The sequence below is a fragment of the Festucalex cinctus genome, chromosome 15 (assembly GCF_051991245.1).
Source record: "Festucalex cinctus isolate MCC-2025b chromosome 15, RoL_Fcin_1.0, whole genome shotgun sequence".
Lineage (NCBI taxonomy): Eukaryota > Metazoa > Chordata > Actinopteri > Syngnathiformes > Syngnathidae > Festucalex > Festucalex cinctus.
The window spans coordinates 15,251,488-15,269,563 of NC_135425.1; the positions used below are offsets into that span (position 1 = coordinate 15,251,488).

At 39.3% G+C, this 18,076-nt stretch overlaps 1 protein-coding gene across 1 annotated transcript in view; it reads left to right on the forward strand.

The window, feature by feature from the left end:
- trabd2a (TraB domain containing 2A) overlaps positions 1–18,076 on the forward strand; it is a 55,582-nt gene that overhangs the window by 27,180 nt on the left and 10,326 nt on the right. Inside the window, exons 3-5 of the mRNA XM_077498171.1 lie at positions 1,687–1,833; positions 2,241–2,415; positions 17,810–17,900. Of these exons, the coding sequence (XP_077354297.1) occupies positions 1,687–1,833; positions 2,241–2,415; positions 17,810–17,900 (413 nt within the window). The remainder of the gene's footprint in view (positions 1–1,686; positions 1,834–2,240; positions 2,416–17,809; positions 17,901–18,076) is intronic.

Consider the following 18,076-nt stretch of genomic DNA (forward strand, 5'->3'; position numbering starts at 1 on the left):
CAGAGCGCCACTTTGATGCGCGGCTGATGAAAGCTGGAGGGAGCGCAAAGGAGAGGAGAGGACAGGGTGACGGAGGGGTTCTTTGTCCCCTGACAAGAAGGCATCTGCTCTATGCTACCCTCCTCTACGCTTGCTATACCAAGGCTCCCACAATGGGCGGCCGAGAGGGAAACATGTCATCGGAGGACCTTAGAGGCCAGAACATGAACAAAACAGTTGCTTGGGTCGGCCTGCTTGGACTAAGGGTATGCACTGCGAATTGCATAAGCATTCATTCATATTGTGGACACATCGACTTAATTCCACAGCTGTCAGCACACATCTTCACTTTGAAGAGCCGTTCCCACCAACTTCACTTTCCTGTTCTTTGTGCGAGTGTGTGGCGGCGATGAGATCAGAGACCATGCGCAGAGGTGAGTGGTGGTTTCGGTCTTTCGGAGATGGGGGCCGGGCGCACACCCGCGGACCTTCAGTGTGCGCCTGGTTTTGTGTGCGTCTATGCGTGTGCGTTTCCCTGCAGCGCTGATCATAGGCGGCGGGCTCACCAGGGTCCTCTCACCAAACACTGGCCGATTTCACGCTCACACAAAAGCAGAATCTCAGCTGCAATAGAGCGTAAAGGCGCTCGCAGGACAAACTGCCTCTGTCGTCTTAAGAAGTTGTTAAGTAAATCTTCGGGGTAGATCAGAATCAACAGTTTTACTGTCACTTGAAACACTGACGTTATCATCAACGGTATAAAATAACGTTCTCTTGGCATGGCTTCCCATCACCTTATCAACATGGGTTTTGATTCCTGGCTCATGGTGCATAATTCTCCAGATTTGGTTGACCCCCTTCTATCATTAGTGGCTTATAATATATCCGTTATCTTCTGTCTGGTTCATATAGAATGTCCAATTATGTTTTGGGGGATTGGTTTGCCATTACATATCTGGCAATGACCTCCATGATTATGATCAGAATCTAATGAAACTATAGTACAACGCAATGTCTGCCATTCGCCATATGTGGAACTTCTCTTAACACCCCATGCTGAGGCTAGGATTGTCATAAAAACACCACAAAAAGTTAAAGGGAAAACAAAGCACGCAGAGATTTAACCATCTGATGCTCACAGATGTGTGACTTTCAAGGTATGTTTTTCTTTAAGGTTTGGTCAAATGTCAAATATTACAACCTCACAGCTGTATTGAAGTTCAGACTTGGCTACCTACCTCATAGCGGCGTACATCTCTTCTCAAAAGACAATTCTATAAGGTTTTCGATACGTTTGGTGTGAAACAATTCAAGGAAGGTTCAATCTGCAAGTGGAACAATACAGCTTGGTTTGACTCAGTAGGATTATGATTCCATTAGATATTATACGGCTAAATTCAAGAGGGTCACTTTCATTAATCGTCAATTCCCTTCGATGACGATGCCCACCTTCCGGTGTGTGCTTCCGCATATTCAGCGACTATTTTATGATACGAAGGCTCGCAAAAATACAGGGAATGAGAGGGACCATATGTACACACCCCAATCAACTGACGTAAACGTGCTTCACTCAGTGCTCAGTTCATGTATTTATCCGATGTTTCATGTCATTGTGCACTGGCGGCAAGGTGGGCATCATCAAAGATGGGGATTGCAGATTAATGGAAGTGTCCAGCTCTGCTAAAAATATTGTTCTTCTCCTTTTAGGTGATCTTTGCCCTCAACCAGACTTTACTACAGCAGGAGTCTTTAAGGGCCGGTAGCCTTCAGGTCCCGTACACAACAGAAGACCTCATCAGGCACTACAACTGTGGAGACCTCAACTCCATCATCTTCAACCATGACACCTCACAGGTGAGTTTCATTTCCTTGACCAGGGAATTTGCTTATATGTTTGTTATGAGTTAATCCATTTTCATTGTGGAGTGGAGGAGCATCAACCAAGAAAGAAGTTTGCTGCAGATGAAGGATCTCTGTTCAGATATCATCGGCTGCTTTCCCTCTTGTTAATAGAATAAAAGTCATTTTGACCCTTTCACCCCATGGAGTGTTGCAATGACACGGCCCTTGAGCTTTTGTAGTAACCCTTAACCCCTTTGCCCGACCTTTCCATCCCACAAAACCTCCTCTTTGACCCCCCCCATCTCTCTCTGATGTCACACAGTCAGGTCTTATGATCTTAATATTTCAGACAGTTTCATTCTGTTTTAAAATTCTTTTAAAAAAATGTCCTCCACCAATATCTACCATGTCAATCGCAGGTCCCAAACTTCAATAATGTAACGCTGCCGCCCAGCGAGCAGGTGACTGCCCAGGAAATAGACAGCTACTTCAGGCAGGAACTCATCTACAAGAGGAATGAGCGGATGGGCAAAAGGGTGAAAGCCCTGCTGGAAGAGCACACAGACAAGAGCTTCTTCTTTGCCTTTGGAGCAGGTTGGTGTCATTTGTATGTTCTGACCTATGCTAATGTTTCAGATGTAAGGCCACCCTAAAAATGCAAGAAGTTAGACTGTTTCCATTATTCTGTAGGCATCAGACCAACAGACGATGCTCCATAGAAGTTCAGGGCCCAAATAAATGGACATTGTATTTGATCTTTCTAGAAAGCAGAAGCACCAATAAACCATCAGTTTGGGGCCAACTGTGCTCGTTGGCTGTTTGAAGTCTGTTGCAAGGTTTCAGAAATGTCACTTTAATACTCTGAATTCCTGTGTAACTACGTAACAAGCTGTTAAGTCTGATAAGAGACAAGATGTGAGGTAGGGTGGATAAAGGCAGAAGATAACAGCTAAGGTTAGTGTTTGCGTCCATGATTCTTCATTGGCTGATGCGTATCTAAGGTAGACAGCCTTTGTCCTGTCAGGAGTCGTGTTGCTTTGCAAAAAGTATTGATCCCGCCTAGTAAAGTGGACAAGGCAGGGTTGTAATCATTTACTAAGGCGGGTTTTCAGTCTGTCTGCACCATAGACCAGTTTCACATAAATGCATATTTGACGACATAGAAGAAAATGATTAAATGGCACAAGAAGTGAGAAAAAGACAATATGTTGTGCTAGAGGTTATGGAATATGTAAAATTTCAATTTTGAGCTAAGGGTCGTACCATGCCAGATTACCCAAGCAGATTTTGATTTTAATGAAGCTCGGTGTACTGGTTGATAGTGATGGCATCACACTCGATCTCAAATTTTAGGTCAATCGGAACAAAGGTTTGGGAGCTATGGCCCGCCAAATTTTGACATTTTGGGCCAAAAGGGGCCACCTTCCTTTTTATGTCAAGAACTTCTGGGTTAATTTTCTCAAAACCGGCGTTCAACAAGGACTCCAAAGTGCATATTTTAGTAACCTTTTGTTTTAGTTCACCTTGAAATTAACCTTGTTGATCATGTGACATGTGACTAGTTTCTCACATATTCTCTAATTTACAAATAAATGCTTCAAAGGTGTAAAATTATAGCAGCACTAAGGTGTCAAAAGTATGCATACCCTCAGATATTCATTGAATATTTATCAGATGCTCATTGAAAGTTGAATATTCACTGACAATGGATTGTAAGTTGGCAATCTTGAGTTGAGAAATTTTCTCACCCTTGTTGAATGCCTTTATCAACAATACCGGTTTTGTTAAGATTCAGTCAGCGGTTGCTGATATACAGGGGCTCAAAGGTGCCCCCCCCCCCCCCCCCCTTTTTTTTTTTTTGCCCAAAATGTCCAAATTTGTTGGGTCGTACCGCCCAAACCCCTGCTCCAACAAATCTAAAATGTGAGATTTCCTGTTGTGCCAGCACTATCAACAAGCACACCAAGTCTCGTTGAAATCAAAATCTGCTTGGGTAAAAGTTTCAGATTTTCAGATTTGGATTTCTAAAACTTAGGGCCTTAAACTGGCCGTATTTATAAATTCTTGAAGATATATTACTAACATCAAGCAAGCATGTAAATTCTTGGTCAATGCCATTTTGAACCATGTACCGGATATCTTCTGAATCGACCAGTCAAACGAGTCAACTTCCCTGAATTGATATTTAGAGCTTGAAGTTGACTGATTTTTAGCATTTACATATGACTTCCAACTAGCCCATCTGCTACTGTATCTGTCGGAAGGTAATCCGCCAGACCATGATGGTCTATCTATGGAGCAGAGAATTATCCAACCAAGAAGGTGGCATAGTTTTTACATGTTCAATAAACTTCAAACTTCAAAACTTCAATAGTTTTTATAAAGGCTGCACGAGTCAGGGAGAATTAAAATAAAGATGCTAGTTGATAAGAATAGCTAGCTTCAGCTTTTCTAATTGCCGCTAGAGCACATCATGCATTTATTTGAGGATATACAGTATTCTATTCAAATGTCTTACTAAATCATAAATCATTGTGGCCTCATTCAGGAAATAAGCATTAAGAAAGGCAGGATTCACACAGTCAAAAGACACATGGAAAAAAAAACATGTGTAAAAGTCATTTCAACATGAAATGAAATTGTGCTTGAACGTTCACACTTAAAAGCCAATTAGAATGTACCCAAACACTGGAAAGCAATAGAAAGAATGTTTCAACAGGTTTTGTTCTTAATGATGGTGTACATTTGTTGGGGATCATATTTTAGTGCCATCCATTTTGCCGTCACTTTTTCCCTCCTGACGACATCGTCCACAGTTTCTCACTGGGTCACAAGTCGAAAAAGCGTCTTTAGAGAGTAAGAGGGGCCTTCACATGCTCCTGGCAGGAAACAGCTGAGCAAAAGCAGACACACACGCGCACACACCCCAACGAGAGTACATTTCACGAGTCCCCAAGGATACACCTTTACAAGGGGTTGGCCTCAACATGTGTGCGCGGGCATGTGTGTGTGAGCTGGTGAGTGAAAGTGATACGACCAATCAGCCCAGAAGCACTAGTTTTAGACAAATGGAGGGCAGCACGGGTCAGCGTGGACAAGGAACTGGATGGGGGACATTAGGGTGCATTCAATCCCTAGCTCTCACACAAGCATACGTACACGCACGCATGCAAATACGCATGCAAGACGAAAGCACACACATGTACCTCAGCCCCCCCCCAAGCCACAATGAAGACAAACTAGGGTAAAATGTGTCCTTAATTATCCCTGGAGGGGTCAAAGGACACACACACACCCCTACACAGAAGCATGCACGCACACACATATGCCACAATGGAGCTCATTATGGCAGCTTACTCAGCTTCCCTATTACAATCGATTGAGAGACAGGTCTTATTGGTTGTCCGTCTCTGACCACCATGGTCTCAGGCTGCCTGTTATTCGTTTTATTTTATTGCAAAAATTGCTTATATTTATCATTCAGGTCATATTATAGTCATTGCAGCTTTTGCGTTATGTCTTTTCTTGTATTGTGTCAAGTGCTAGATAGAAACTGTATTGCCGAACAGTAAAATAAAGTCTTAAAAGTGATCCTTGGTACAGATACTGCATACATTCAAAGAGTTGAGTTCAAAACAGTGGTTTGCGTTTTTCTATCGTTGCTAAGTCGACGCCCACTTTTAATCATAGTTAATAACAAAGAAAGGATATTGTTAAAAATACAGCCTAAAAAATAACCACACATGCTAACATGTTCATGACTGATTAATCAGTCGGCCGATGAAATTGGCTGATGGTGCATCGGACAAAATAATCCCCCAAATGGCCAAATTTGCAAATTGTTTTCACCTTTATATGTTCTTATCATTTACAGCAATTGTACACAAGTAATAATGGTTTCATTATTTATTACAATAAAAGTATATCCTTAAATATATAAAATTTATAGGACTTGCCATTCAAAACAAAGCATTTATTTTATTTTATTTATTTATTTATTTACAAACAATGCTTTAGGTGAGCAATTCATGTTGTGCAAGGAATTGACCTGGATGTCATTATTTTATGCAAAATCTAAAGCTAAATCTAAAAAAAAAAGAATGAAAGACAGAAAAAAAAGAACAGAATAAAAATGTAAAAATAAAAAATAAGTAAGATTAATAAAATATAAATTTAATAATAATAATTTAATAAAAATGACACATTCAACTACTGGTAACATAAACAGTTATATGGCAATGATTCATGTCCTTATAACTTAATTAATTAACTATTAGTATTTTTTTTTTACATTTAAACATTTATATAACATATATTATAATTTATTATAATTAATTAAAGTTTATTTTCTGCATTATATATATTTTTTTAAATGAATCGGCCGATTAATCTGTATTTTTTTTTTCCAGCCAAAAATCACTATTGGCATCGGCCTAAAAAAAAATCCATTTCAGAAACTGACGATGAACATGTCACAAAATTCACTTTGATAAAATTTAATATAGCAATTACACAAAATACATTCACAAAATATTTCACTTTTTTTTTTTTTTTTTTTTGCCAATAATCTCTTCTTTTTAGGAAAGTCCCTTACATGGTATATTAACTTGCAAGGCGGTCCAAGCAGTGTATAAAAACTCAAATCAGATTGCACCATTAAATGTTGATTGTGTTTTGGCTTAAGGATATCACAAAATTCCAGCGTGTACAAGTGTTTGTTTTGCGTCAGCTTGTATTTGCGTTTGTCAGGGGAATGTGTCAGAAAATGCCCTGCAACAACCGTTAAAGTGACAAATGAAAATGTATTTGGCAACAAAATGCTCCTTGGAGAACCACAATCTAAAACTTCATCTTCACGCTTGAGCGGCGACAAAATCACAACGCTGCATGATGAGTGATGCAGCAGCGGAGGGAAGCGGACTGTTGTTGCTGCCGAGATGTTTTCCGAGTCGACTGGAACAAAATATTCAATTGCGGAGATTGCTTCGGGAGAGCGGAGTAATGGTCTGCTGCCACAGCTTGCCAAACTGGAGCCAGTGCGTCTTATTCTTCACACATAATCATTCTATATTCTTATCGTTTTTTTTTTTAACCCACCAGTTGTGTATCTGAGACCACGTGTACATGTGCAGTAGGCATACTAGAAGACCTACAGATGCACTTTTTGTGAAGGTGTGGCTATTATATTTGCAAATGATATGGTAAGTGAAAGTGAAAGGAAAGTCGTTCTGTTTGTGGATCTTACTCTGCTTCATCTATCCTTCCTTGCTTCCTTTAGTCTTTCCTCTGGTCTCTTGAGGTCTCCCTAATTTGTTGGAATTGAGATGTTTCTGGGGTTGGTGAAAGATTCTGGTTTTGTAACTCTGTGGTTGGTTGGTGATGTCTGGTTGGTGCTAGATTTCACTTTGCTTCATCTTTCTTTCCTTTGATCCTTCCTCTGGTCTGATTTCACTTTGCTTCATCTCTTTCTTTCCTTTGATCCTTCCTCTGGTCTGATTTCACTTTGCTTCATCTCTTTCTTTCCTTTGATCCTTCCTCTGGTCTGATTTCACTTTGCTTCATCTTTCTTTCCTTTGATCCTTCCTCTGGTCTGATTTCACTTTGCTTCATCTCTTTCTTTCCTTTGATCCTTCCTCTGGTCTGATTTCACTTTGCTTCATCTCTTTCTTTCCTTTGATCATTCCGCTGGTCTCCTGGCAACTTCACGACTCTGGCGGCACTCTGAAGTATCCGGTTAAGGTGAAGGGTATGGGATTTGGGATTTTTAACAGGTTTCAGGTGAATTAATGAGCACAAAGTCACACTCATGCACGTACACGCAAACACACACACACACACACACACACACACACACACAAAGAGAGCGATGATGATGATGACTTGTCGATTCGGGCAGGCTGCTGAATGAATAATACGGAGCTCTCGAGAGAGAGAAAAGAAAAGGAAAGTCATTCTGCAGTGTTTAAATTTAAAATAGATTCTTCCCATCAGAAAAAATTGAAAACACAATTTTTTGAATTTAAAACAGTAACAGTATACTGTTTTAAATTCATATTAATTCATATATAATAATTAAAAAATAATAATACTAAAAATAATTTAAAAGAAAAACTTACAAAATCTAAAATGGACAGTGGGGTCGTAATTGGCCTCCGGGCCGTAGTTTGGACATAGCAGAAATAATGCACTTGGCGATATCATTTAGTAAGAGTCAGCCAATCAGTGGACAGCGTTTGTTTGTTTGTTCATATGAATGTTTAGCTCCGCCCAAATTACAGATTCCAAGTGAATCACTGCTTTGGCCCCCCTATGAAAGGATAACAAAGGTCATATACCGTCTATTCGGACCCCAAACATGGAACGACTGACTTCATCATACGATCAAAGTATAGCATGACTGCTGAGTTATTTTGACGTCCATATGTCAAGGTCGCCGGGAGCATTTTGGAACGATGGCAGCGCTCTCGGTCCGCCGTTTATTTTTGTTAAGCAACACAGCCCCAACATTTGCATGGTCGCAGTATTTTTGACGTTTGTCAGGTTACATTACAACAATTCACTTTGATGGGAGAACAAAAAAGGTTTTCATGACTTTCTAGTCTAAAAGTAAACCCGACCAATGTTCCGTATTAATGTTTTGTCATGCTTTCACTGTGCTGTAAGTAAATACCTTCTAGAAGTTGTCTTTTGTTCCTGTTTATCTTTACTCACGATAAATGACAATGTTGAAAAGGTGCCATATGGTCCGGCCGGCATATGGAAGCGGTTATTTCTCTCACTCTATAGGTACAGTAACGCAATCCTTGGATACAACCTGAACCCGTGTTCCCTTTATAATGTCTGCCATACTCCTGACTTGAATAAAATGATGTGTTTACATATCACTGAATGCTGATGGCAGGAAGAAAAGACAAAATGGAACTAAATAATCTGATATAGCAAAAAACAAAACAAAAACAAAACATTAGCAAGTGCTGAAGTACACTCAAAATAAAAACAGGCATAGGTGGAATACATTAGGTCAGGGAAGCATTTGATTGGTTGGATAAGTGCACAAGGCGGGGCTGAAGAAATAAAATTGTCAAGTGAAAATTCAGGGCTGGATAAATCAACAACCTTTCAAAATCTAAGAAATTAAAAGTTTAAAAATGAAGCAAAATCAAATATTACAATTCAAATACTGTTTATTGATTAAGATGAACATTCCGTTACAACTTTTCCCAAATCCAAGCCAAACTTTACACATACCTGAGCCAAATATCCCTCAAGTGTGATTTCACACAGAACACCAAAACACTGTGGGGGACGCCTTCGTCCCCCACATTTTTCTCCTTCGCCAGATGGTGTGAAAGTCCAAAAACGCGGAGCTTTTTTTTTTTTTCTTCTTTTTCGCAGCAACTCCCCCTCATAAACAGCTAGTTTACAACTGTTTGGGGCAGACGCTGACATGAGTACACACACATGTCATGGAGTACCATTAAAATCCAGACCCGACCTACCACACACTTGGCTTGGGATGCCGACCAGCTGGGGCCCAAACACGGTTGAAGTCCCAGAATCAGATTTGAACCAAATTTGTATTTCACTTTTTATTCTTATCTTTGATTATTTTATTTAATCACTTGGGTTTAGTGCTGTCACTATTGAATATTTTTAGAATCGATTAATCAACTAATCGGATTAATTTTAATTTTGCATTAAAGTGTATTACAAAAGAATTTTTTCCCTGATTACTGTTTATTAACCAGTGATTGGTGTTTATTTCGTACTTCATATTTGTATAGTGGTTAAAAAAAGGAAATTGTTACCAGTTTGGTCATTGTTTTCCAAATTAAAAATGCAGATGTTTAGGAATGTCTTATTTTTTTGATTAAGCACCAGAAGTGGCAAATCCAGGTCCAGGAAGCTACAGTTTCACTTTAGCCCCAGGTGCTAGTTAGCTAGCTCCCTAGCGAGTTTCCATGGTGCTTGTGAATCAAGTACCAATACCAGTTTACCTGCTAGCAAGCTAGCTAGATAGCTAGCTAGCTAGTATCAGGGGCGAAAGCCAAACTGGCAGGCTTTTTACTTCCTGGACCTTGATTTGCCACCTCTATTAAGCCCGTTTTGCTTGGCATTGAATACGTAGCTTCAAATTTCAATTCAGAGCATCTCTGTTCAAGGGAAAACCACATTTTTACAAGATTACAAGAACAAGAACTTTTGAAGCGTCTTAAAAAACAAAACAAAACATGCAAAGATGAAAACCATCGCAGCAGGACGTCAGCAGCATCTGTGACATCTCCTGCGGAGCGTCGCTCACTCTCGTTAAACAGAAGGATAAAACCTGTCAGCCCCTCTGAAGAATGAATGCGCCATTAAACTCGGGAGTGAACAGCACCTAAAACATGTACATTTTCTTACACTCGTGGGGTCAAAGGCCCGCGGACTTAAAAGACATATTTTATATAGCGCACACTTCTTTCTCTGTCATAGAAACTTGTCACAACATCTTGGAATGAATTATTGAAAGCGTTGAACTAGTCACCCTTGACCCCATTCAAACCCAAGCAGTACTTCCTTTTGCACCTGGAATGAGCTCTTTACGTGCTTGCCCAGCGGCAACACTCACTTATTACACTTATTTGGAGAAGAGACATCATGCTCCTATGAAAAGAAAATTATATATTCAGTAGGCAAGCAGCCGTGCATTTATTGATGATTGCAAGTGGGGATGACTTTGAAGAAACCGTCCCCTTTCATCACATGACTTGTGTGATTTGTGGCTTGTCTGCTTTCTCTTTTCATTCCTTATTGAAGGAGTTATGTATGAGAACCTGAAAGCCAGACTAGTTTAGGAATTGTTTAAAGAGTCCTTGTATTAACAGGATCCAACAATTTGAAACAATTTTAATGTATACATGTACTTGATGCTGAGGTACGATAACCAGATTTTCACAATAAAAAAACAAAACAAAAAAAACAGACAATCCAATTTTGCTGATAATAAAATATACAATAAATTCTCACCAGGAACTATTCAAATTGAATCGGTAGTCTCTCTAATACCCAAACAAGTCGGTGCACTCACCATTATCAACCTTTTTTTTCTCGGTGCCGGCACCGATTGGAAACGGGCTGACCCGTTTACCTGGCGCCGCATTGTAACATTGTAAATATGTCGCCAGAAAAGCTCATCTTGTGTTGGGTCTGACCAGCGACCAAAGCATTGGGCTGGTAGCACTACATTTCCCATGATGCTTAGACACGGAAGCAGGAAGTAGTTCTACTGTAAACACGTAAACACAACTGCTAGTGGTTTGACAGTTAAATTCCTTTTTAATTGGTTTATTGTATGAATCGCTATGACAACTCTGATTGGCATGTATATGGCTCAAATATTTCGCTTGCCGACTGGACAAAAATGACAAAAAAAATGCTGGGACCTGCGTAAAAGCGGGACAAGACAATCGGGCTGGTGAAATCCGCCAGGACTTGAGACGCATGGCTCAAATGTGTGACTGTCCCGTTATTATACAGGATGTTTGGTCACTCTATGTAAAGTGTCTTTGTATGAATGATATCCGACAGTTTGAGGTAATCTTAAGGTATAAACGTACTTGATTCCGAGGCGATTCATGTACTGTAGTTTAATATCTTTTTTTTTTTTTTTAAAGTAATGAAATTGATGCCCAATTTTCTATTTCAATTGTGACCACACAAAAAAATAAGAAAAAAAATAATGTCCATCACTTATTTGCCAGCATCTGGCCATACAACTAGCAAACAGAAGCATATAAAAGAGCAATTAACATTCTTTCGAGTTTAAAGTAGCTGAAGTAGCTGAGAGAATTGAGAACTGACATGGAATTAGCAACTTTTTAAGTTCATCACTTCTTCTTGTTTTTAAGTTAATTGTACATTCCATAAAATAAAACTTGCATTTGGTATCATGGTAAGGTAGAGTCATACTATCTCAACTGTGGCTAACGTTGGTTAGTTTACTGTGCTAACGCTAGCTTAGTGTTGCTAGTACTGCTATCTTGTTGAACCCCAACTTTCGAGTAGTAGTCAATACTTTACATTGAACTAAATGAATGCCAAAGCTATACCTTACATGCTTATAAAATCTATTTTAGCTGTTGCTGAAAATTCCCTCGGGAGCAATTACACGTAAAATGAGACTTCCAGCGGTATTTATTGCTGGCAGCACGTTGGTTGATTTAGTCAAAACTGCTCACTTGTACAGAAATATCCATCTTTGATCAGTTCTTGACGCGGCTGCATTGAATGAGTCGGTGTGTTGGAGCGCCTTAAGTTGTTGGCAAAGAGAGCAGAAGTGAGGCTCGCGCCGGGATAGAGAGAGAGCGACTGGACTATAGCCGACCTGACAGATGTAATTCCTTACACGGCTCCCAAATGCTGTGCCGCTGCCACACATTCAGAGCGAGAGTTTATTTAGAAAACACCCTCGCACCACAGACCTCTTGTGTGCTCGCCGCCGCGTTTATTCTCACCATAAATTCTAAGCTAGTCATTCGGACCGAGCCCGCGAAAGCGCTAGCAGACATTGCCGCCTTTTTCACACTGTGTGGCCGGTAAAGATAATTCACGTAAACTACTAAAAATTTAGACGTGGTTAATGATCAGTCTGTTTTATCCTTCACAAGGGAACATCAAGATCTTGCACATTGTGCTATTTACGTGCCAATTTACTACTTAAGCTTCCCAAATGCTGTTTTGAGAGAACTCACAAATCTTTGTCTACAATTAGGTACTAAAGGTGTACAAATTGTACATGGGTAGGAAACAATTTCCATGAGTCATGACTAATCAATCCATGCTTAATCCAACTGTTACATTTGTTTAGCAGGTCGATTTAGCGTAAATCAATTAGTCACGCCTGGTGAGTGGGACACAAGGATGAAGTAATGAAAAGTTTCCGTTGTTGATGCTACGTTCATGTAGCAATAGAGCTAACGAATTACGTACATCAAAATAAAGTTTTTAAATTCAGCATTTGTTAGTTCTGTCTTTTCAAGCTTCACTCTGCATCCAATTGTTTTGTTTTGTTAGTCTTGCCTTTAGTTTTGCTTATGTGCCTCGTTGAACCATCAATTCTACTTGGGCGTCTTCAATAGTCTGCATCTGTAGTGGTGATCGATATCAGTTATTGTGATCTTTTGAAAGAAATGGAAAAACAAAGACTTTGGGAGAGTTTTGCGATGTTTGAAGAAGAGTGGTCCCATTGTGATTCTGCTGCGGGTTGTCTGTTTACCGACGGTGCTGTCTTTCCTTCTGGTATCTCTTCATCAAAACAACTTCTTGGGATTTGGATGACCATGATAACAAGTCAGCTTATGGTAAAATATTGAACTTGTGATGAACCAGTTTATCAGGTAAAAAAAAAAAAAAAAAAGGAGAACATGGTCTCAAATTGATTAAAAAAGAAGCTAATCAGATCTAAATGATCATGATTTCTTCCATGGCCAAGTTTATTTCGTTAGCCTTTTGTCATTTTTAGAAAAAGCTGTCGACACGCAAATAAACGACGCGTAGAACAAAGATCTGAAAATTGTCCCAATTTCCCCCCAAATTTACGAGGAAATTCTGACATCACTTTGAGAAACGAGCCCCGTGCAGTTGACCATTAACCACCGAGCAGCAGCTTGCACTAAAACAACACCAGCCCGTTTGGTTTGGCTCCATCTGCGGCTTCACCCTTGCACTGGACTTCACTGTGGCTTTACGTCAACCTGCTGTGTGTTCTTATGTTCTTCCACTGTACTCGTAAGTGGATGACTAAGTCATATGTAGTTTTAAGAGGGTGCAATTTCCTTTTATTAGTCTAACATAAGAGACATTGGATTTGAATTTGTATTCCATATGACAGACTAAAGCAAAATATTTTTCCTTCAAGGATTGGATTGAAATGACTCAATGTTATTATTTCTATTATAAAGTTGTTTTGGTAATCATCTCCACCCAATTTATTCAGATTTATAGCATTGAAAGATGATCCCATTTATTGTTGACTGTTTTGTCTAATAGGATTCCCCTGATTGGTAGTTAAATGAGTATTGTACTACAAAAGAGTTACAGTACATGGGTTGGCACTGTGTTTGAGTATATATCACATAACCGCAACTGAAAAAAACTTTGATTCATAAACCTACACTAAACTAAATCCAATATTCATTTTAGACCGTTCCACCCCCATTTAGCGGTGTAGAATACCTTCTGTATGGACGATTATTAGATTAACATTAAGAGACTCTCAAGGATCAGCACCGCAAGTTATGAAAGTCTTACAGTACTTGAAATAATATTTTACCGCTACTCACAGTAATTTAATTGTGGTTAAGACCACTTAACATCACCCACTCAGTTCATCTGTGCAACGTTTCCCACATGCCATCTCATGTATTTCCATTATAGCAGTGGTGGGGCTGCACCAACTGTTGGTAAGTTTGGAAGAAAGTATCTCAATAACTGCTCGGATTTCAGATGAAATTGGCAATGAGAGTAAGAGCTGTTAACGTTGGTGGTTGTCATTACATATAGAGGACCAAAACTGCCAAAATTAAAAATGAATAAATGACTAAATAAATCTGCTTGTGAGTGTGGATGGTTGTTCATCTCTGTGTGCCCTGTGATTAGCTGGCAGCCAGTTCAGGGTGTACCCTGTCTACTGCCCGAAGCCGGCTGGGATAGGCTCCAGCGTCCCCGCGAGCCTTGTGAGGAATAAGCGGTCAAGAAGATGGATGGATGACTAAATAAAGGAATAAAAGTGAAAATAAAAACGGATATAATAAATATAATTTAAAAAATAAATAAAAAAATATGTAAATAGAAACAAAAACGATATATATTTATTTTTATCTATTTATTTAGGGATATATATATATATATATATATACATATATATATATATATATATATATATATATATATATATATATATATATATATATATATATATATATATATATATATTTTTTTTTTATATATTTAATTTATATTTAATTTATATTTTATTTTTATTTCCATTCATATTTATTTTTGTATTTAATTTTTGAATTATATTTTATATCCCTTTTTATTTTCACTTTTAGTCATTTATTTATTTTTACTTTTGGTAGTTTTGGTCCTCCATAGTTACATACACACTGGGACCCTAAATCATTATAATCAAAGTACGTTTTATAAAAACTAGAGTTATCCATCCATTGTGTACTGTACTTTTTAGTACAAATCTTTATAATTTTACATCTCTATCCCATTGTTCGTCTCTGTGTGCCCTGCGATTGGCTGGCAGCCAATCAAGGGTGTATCCCGCCTACTGCCCAGAGCCAGCTGAGATAGGCTCCAGCACTCCCCGCGACCCTTGTGAGGAATAAGCGGTCAAGAAAATGCATGGATGGATGGATCTCTATCCCAAGGGAAGAAACATCCATCCCGGTTTTAAACGAGACAGTCCCGTCTTTTTGCTTTGTGTACCCGGCAGATTCTGCCAGCTTCATTGTTTTGTCACACTATCAAGCAGGTCCCGTCCCGGCATGAATTTCTTTGATATACAGTGAAATCTGCCTCATTTTCATCTAGGAGAATAGAGGACTTCATTCTGTGCTTAACGATGGTGATAATGGGCCGACTTTGGAAACATGTGTATTTAACACAGCTTGAAAAAGCTAAACGGGGCCGAATGGCCTCAGCGCAGCCTGTAGCGTTTGTTTATCCAACATGTCGTCATGTTATGAGAAGTGCCGTCTGAGCCCTGGTTACAAGTTGTAATGTAAATATAGATGTGGATGGAAAATGAATACTATTTAAGACTTACCATGTGTTCTAATATTTTTAGCCTGCCGTTGTTATTGACGAGCTGTCTGTGTGAGCACAAACGCTACTGTCAAATCTTTCTGTTATTGTGCGATGATTCAGATGAGTCTGTCGGCAAAATGGAAATAAATGCGACGTTAGCTCATCGGCGACTCTGACAGCATGCTGCGAATTAGAGCTTTCAGGCCTGCTGCCGGTCTTTATCTCAGCCAACTTGCCTCTCAACATGTTGGAGGCATGTACAGTCAACTTATTGTACATTGTAAGTGTTCTTGATGTAATGTATGAAATTGGACTATATAAATAAACTCTGGGGGTAAACATCAGGCTTCAGTCGCTGGAGTACGGAATTTTTATTTTTAGATTTAACCTCAAAATTAGCAGAAAGGAAGAATCGTGGGTTTCGGATGCATCCAAGCTCCCCCTGTAGGCGCAATATATTTTAAAGACTAAAGTGTTATGGACATATGAATTAGTCCAGTAATTATATTTACCTCTAAAGTGAAAGTTGAATAGTTGAATTTGACTATTATTTCAAATGGAAACATCCCCGAAGGCAAAAAAAAAAGAATTAGCAGTTACAAATTAGTACAGTAATGTAGTAATACTTTGGAAACAATCGCGGGAGAACGGTCTTTCAACGCCGGTCACTTGTCCTGTTTGAAACCTACACCGAAGACGACGTCATACTTGGGGCCCTCTTTTAAGAATGAAGGCCAGACATACTTTCGTAGGCTTTGGATTTCAGGGAAATCAATCATATTTAATCAAAGGTGTCTAGTTTTTTTTAGCAGGGTTGGGAGGGTTATTTTAAAAATGTATTCTGATACAGTCACTAGTTAGTAACGTGATCCAAGTACCATAATAGTGTAACTTAATTACTTGTAATTACTTTTAGATTACTCAAATAGCAAATATGTTTAAAAAAAAAAAAATCAAAATGGCACTCACTTTAAATTCCGCCTTCTAAACATAAAAAAAAGAAAATAAGGAAAGGCTTCTGTCCATTTAAGTGTGAAATTGTGCTTTTATTCACCTCGTAAAATTAAAGCAGATTCCATCAATGATTTACTGTAATATTGTTGAAGTATGTCAGTGTGAAAACATTAAACCAACTTTATGCCTTTTCTTTACTCCAGTTAAAATTTGTAAATGTAAAAACACCAAAATGCCATGTTTGCGCGATCTTTTAATCGTGAAAAGCTGTAAACGTTTTACTACTACATTTTTCTGGCACTGAGCGCAGCATTCTGTGACGTCTTGTTACATTAACATCAGCGCTGATCCCACCTGAAATAAACATTAAGGCCTTGGAGAACATGACAGAATTGACGGTTCCAATCTACCAATTTGCATCTCCTTACTTTTGTGTGTCTCTGTGTGTGTGTAGCCCTTTGAAGTTTGGAAATCCGCCCACCCTTCTGAAGCTCGACTTTGTGCTGAACAGCTCCATTTGTCCCACCTTAATCCCCTGACGTAAAGGCACATAAATCACATTGAGATGTTTCTAAACGCGAGCTGGCTGGAGAGCTTCATCGCGCCGTCTCGCTCCGCTTTCCAACTTCCAAAGAATGCCAAACGGGCTACTGGCTATTCCATTAACGCTGCTCAAAGAAAGCACTGTGAAGTTGTACCAATAAAATAGTAAATGTCGTCAAAATAACGATAAAATAAAACTAAGTTTGTGCAAATAAAAGAGCAGGAAAGTTCATTTTCGAGCTGGAAGATAGTATCATGGCACCAATAGTGCATCTTGGCCCAGCTGCTCTGCTGCCAATAGCTGTGGGCCAGATTAAAGTGCCGGGTCTCATTGTTCGCACTGCTCTATGGTGCCACGGCTGAGCAGGTCCAAACAATAGCTACCGGCTCCCCTTTTGTCACAAGCAGGCTAAGAATGGAGACCTCTTGACACAGAAACCTGAAGCCTCAATGGTCCCACTTCACCTAGCAGAGAGGGTCAGTGAAGTTAGCGATGAGGAAGAGCCGGTACGGGTGGTGAACGTCCAGCAGGATGCAGATTTGGGCTTTTTAAAATAAGGATGGTCTCATCCAAAAGGCATAACAATGCAGCATGAGAGAAAACAAAGTGTCGAGAATTGAAATAAATGAAACAATTAGGTAAAGCAATGACTGAATAACCTTAAAAAAAATATATATTTTTTTTTTGCAGGTCACTTCCTGGGTAACAATACAGTAATTGATGTGCTTCGTCGCCAGGGATACGAGGTTGAGCACACCCCTGCTGGGCAGCCCATAAACAGGTACATTCCCCACCTGTCATACGTATACAGTAGTGGTGCAACGGATCACAAAGGTTACGGTTGGGATCACGGATTTGAGTCACTGATTGGATCGTTTTTTTGGATCAGCATAAGAAAAAAAACCCCGAAAAAAAAGATTAATAGTACTATGTCTTCATTTACCTTGTAAAGAGCTT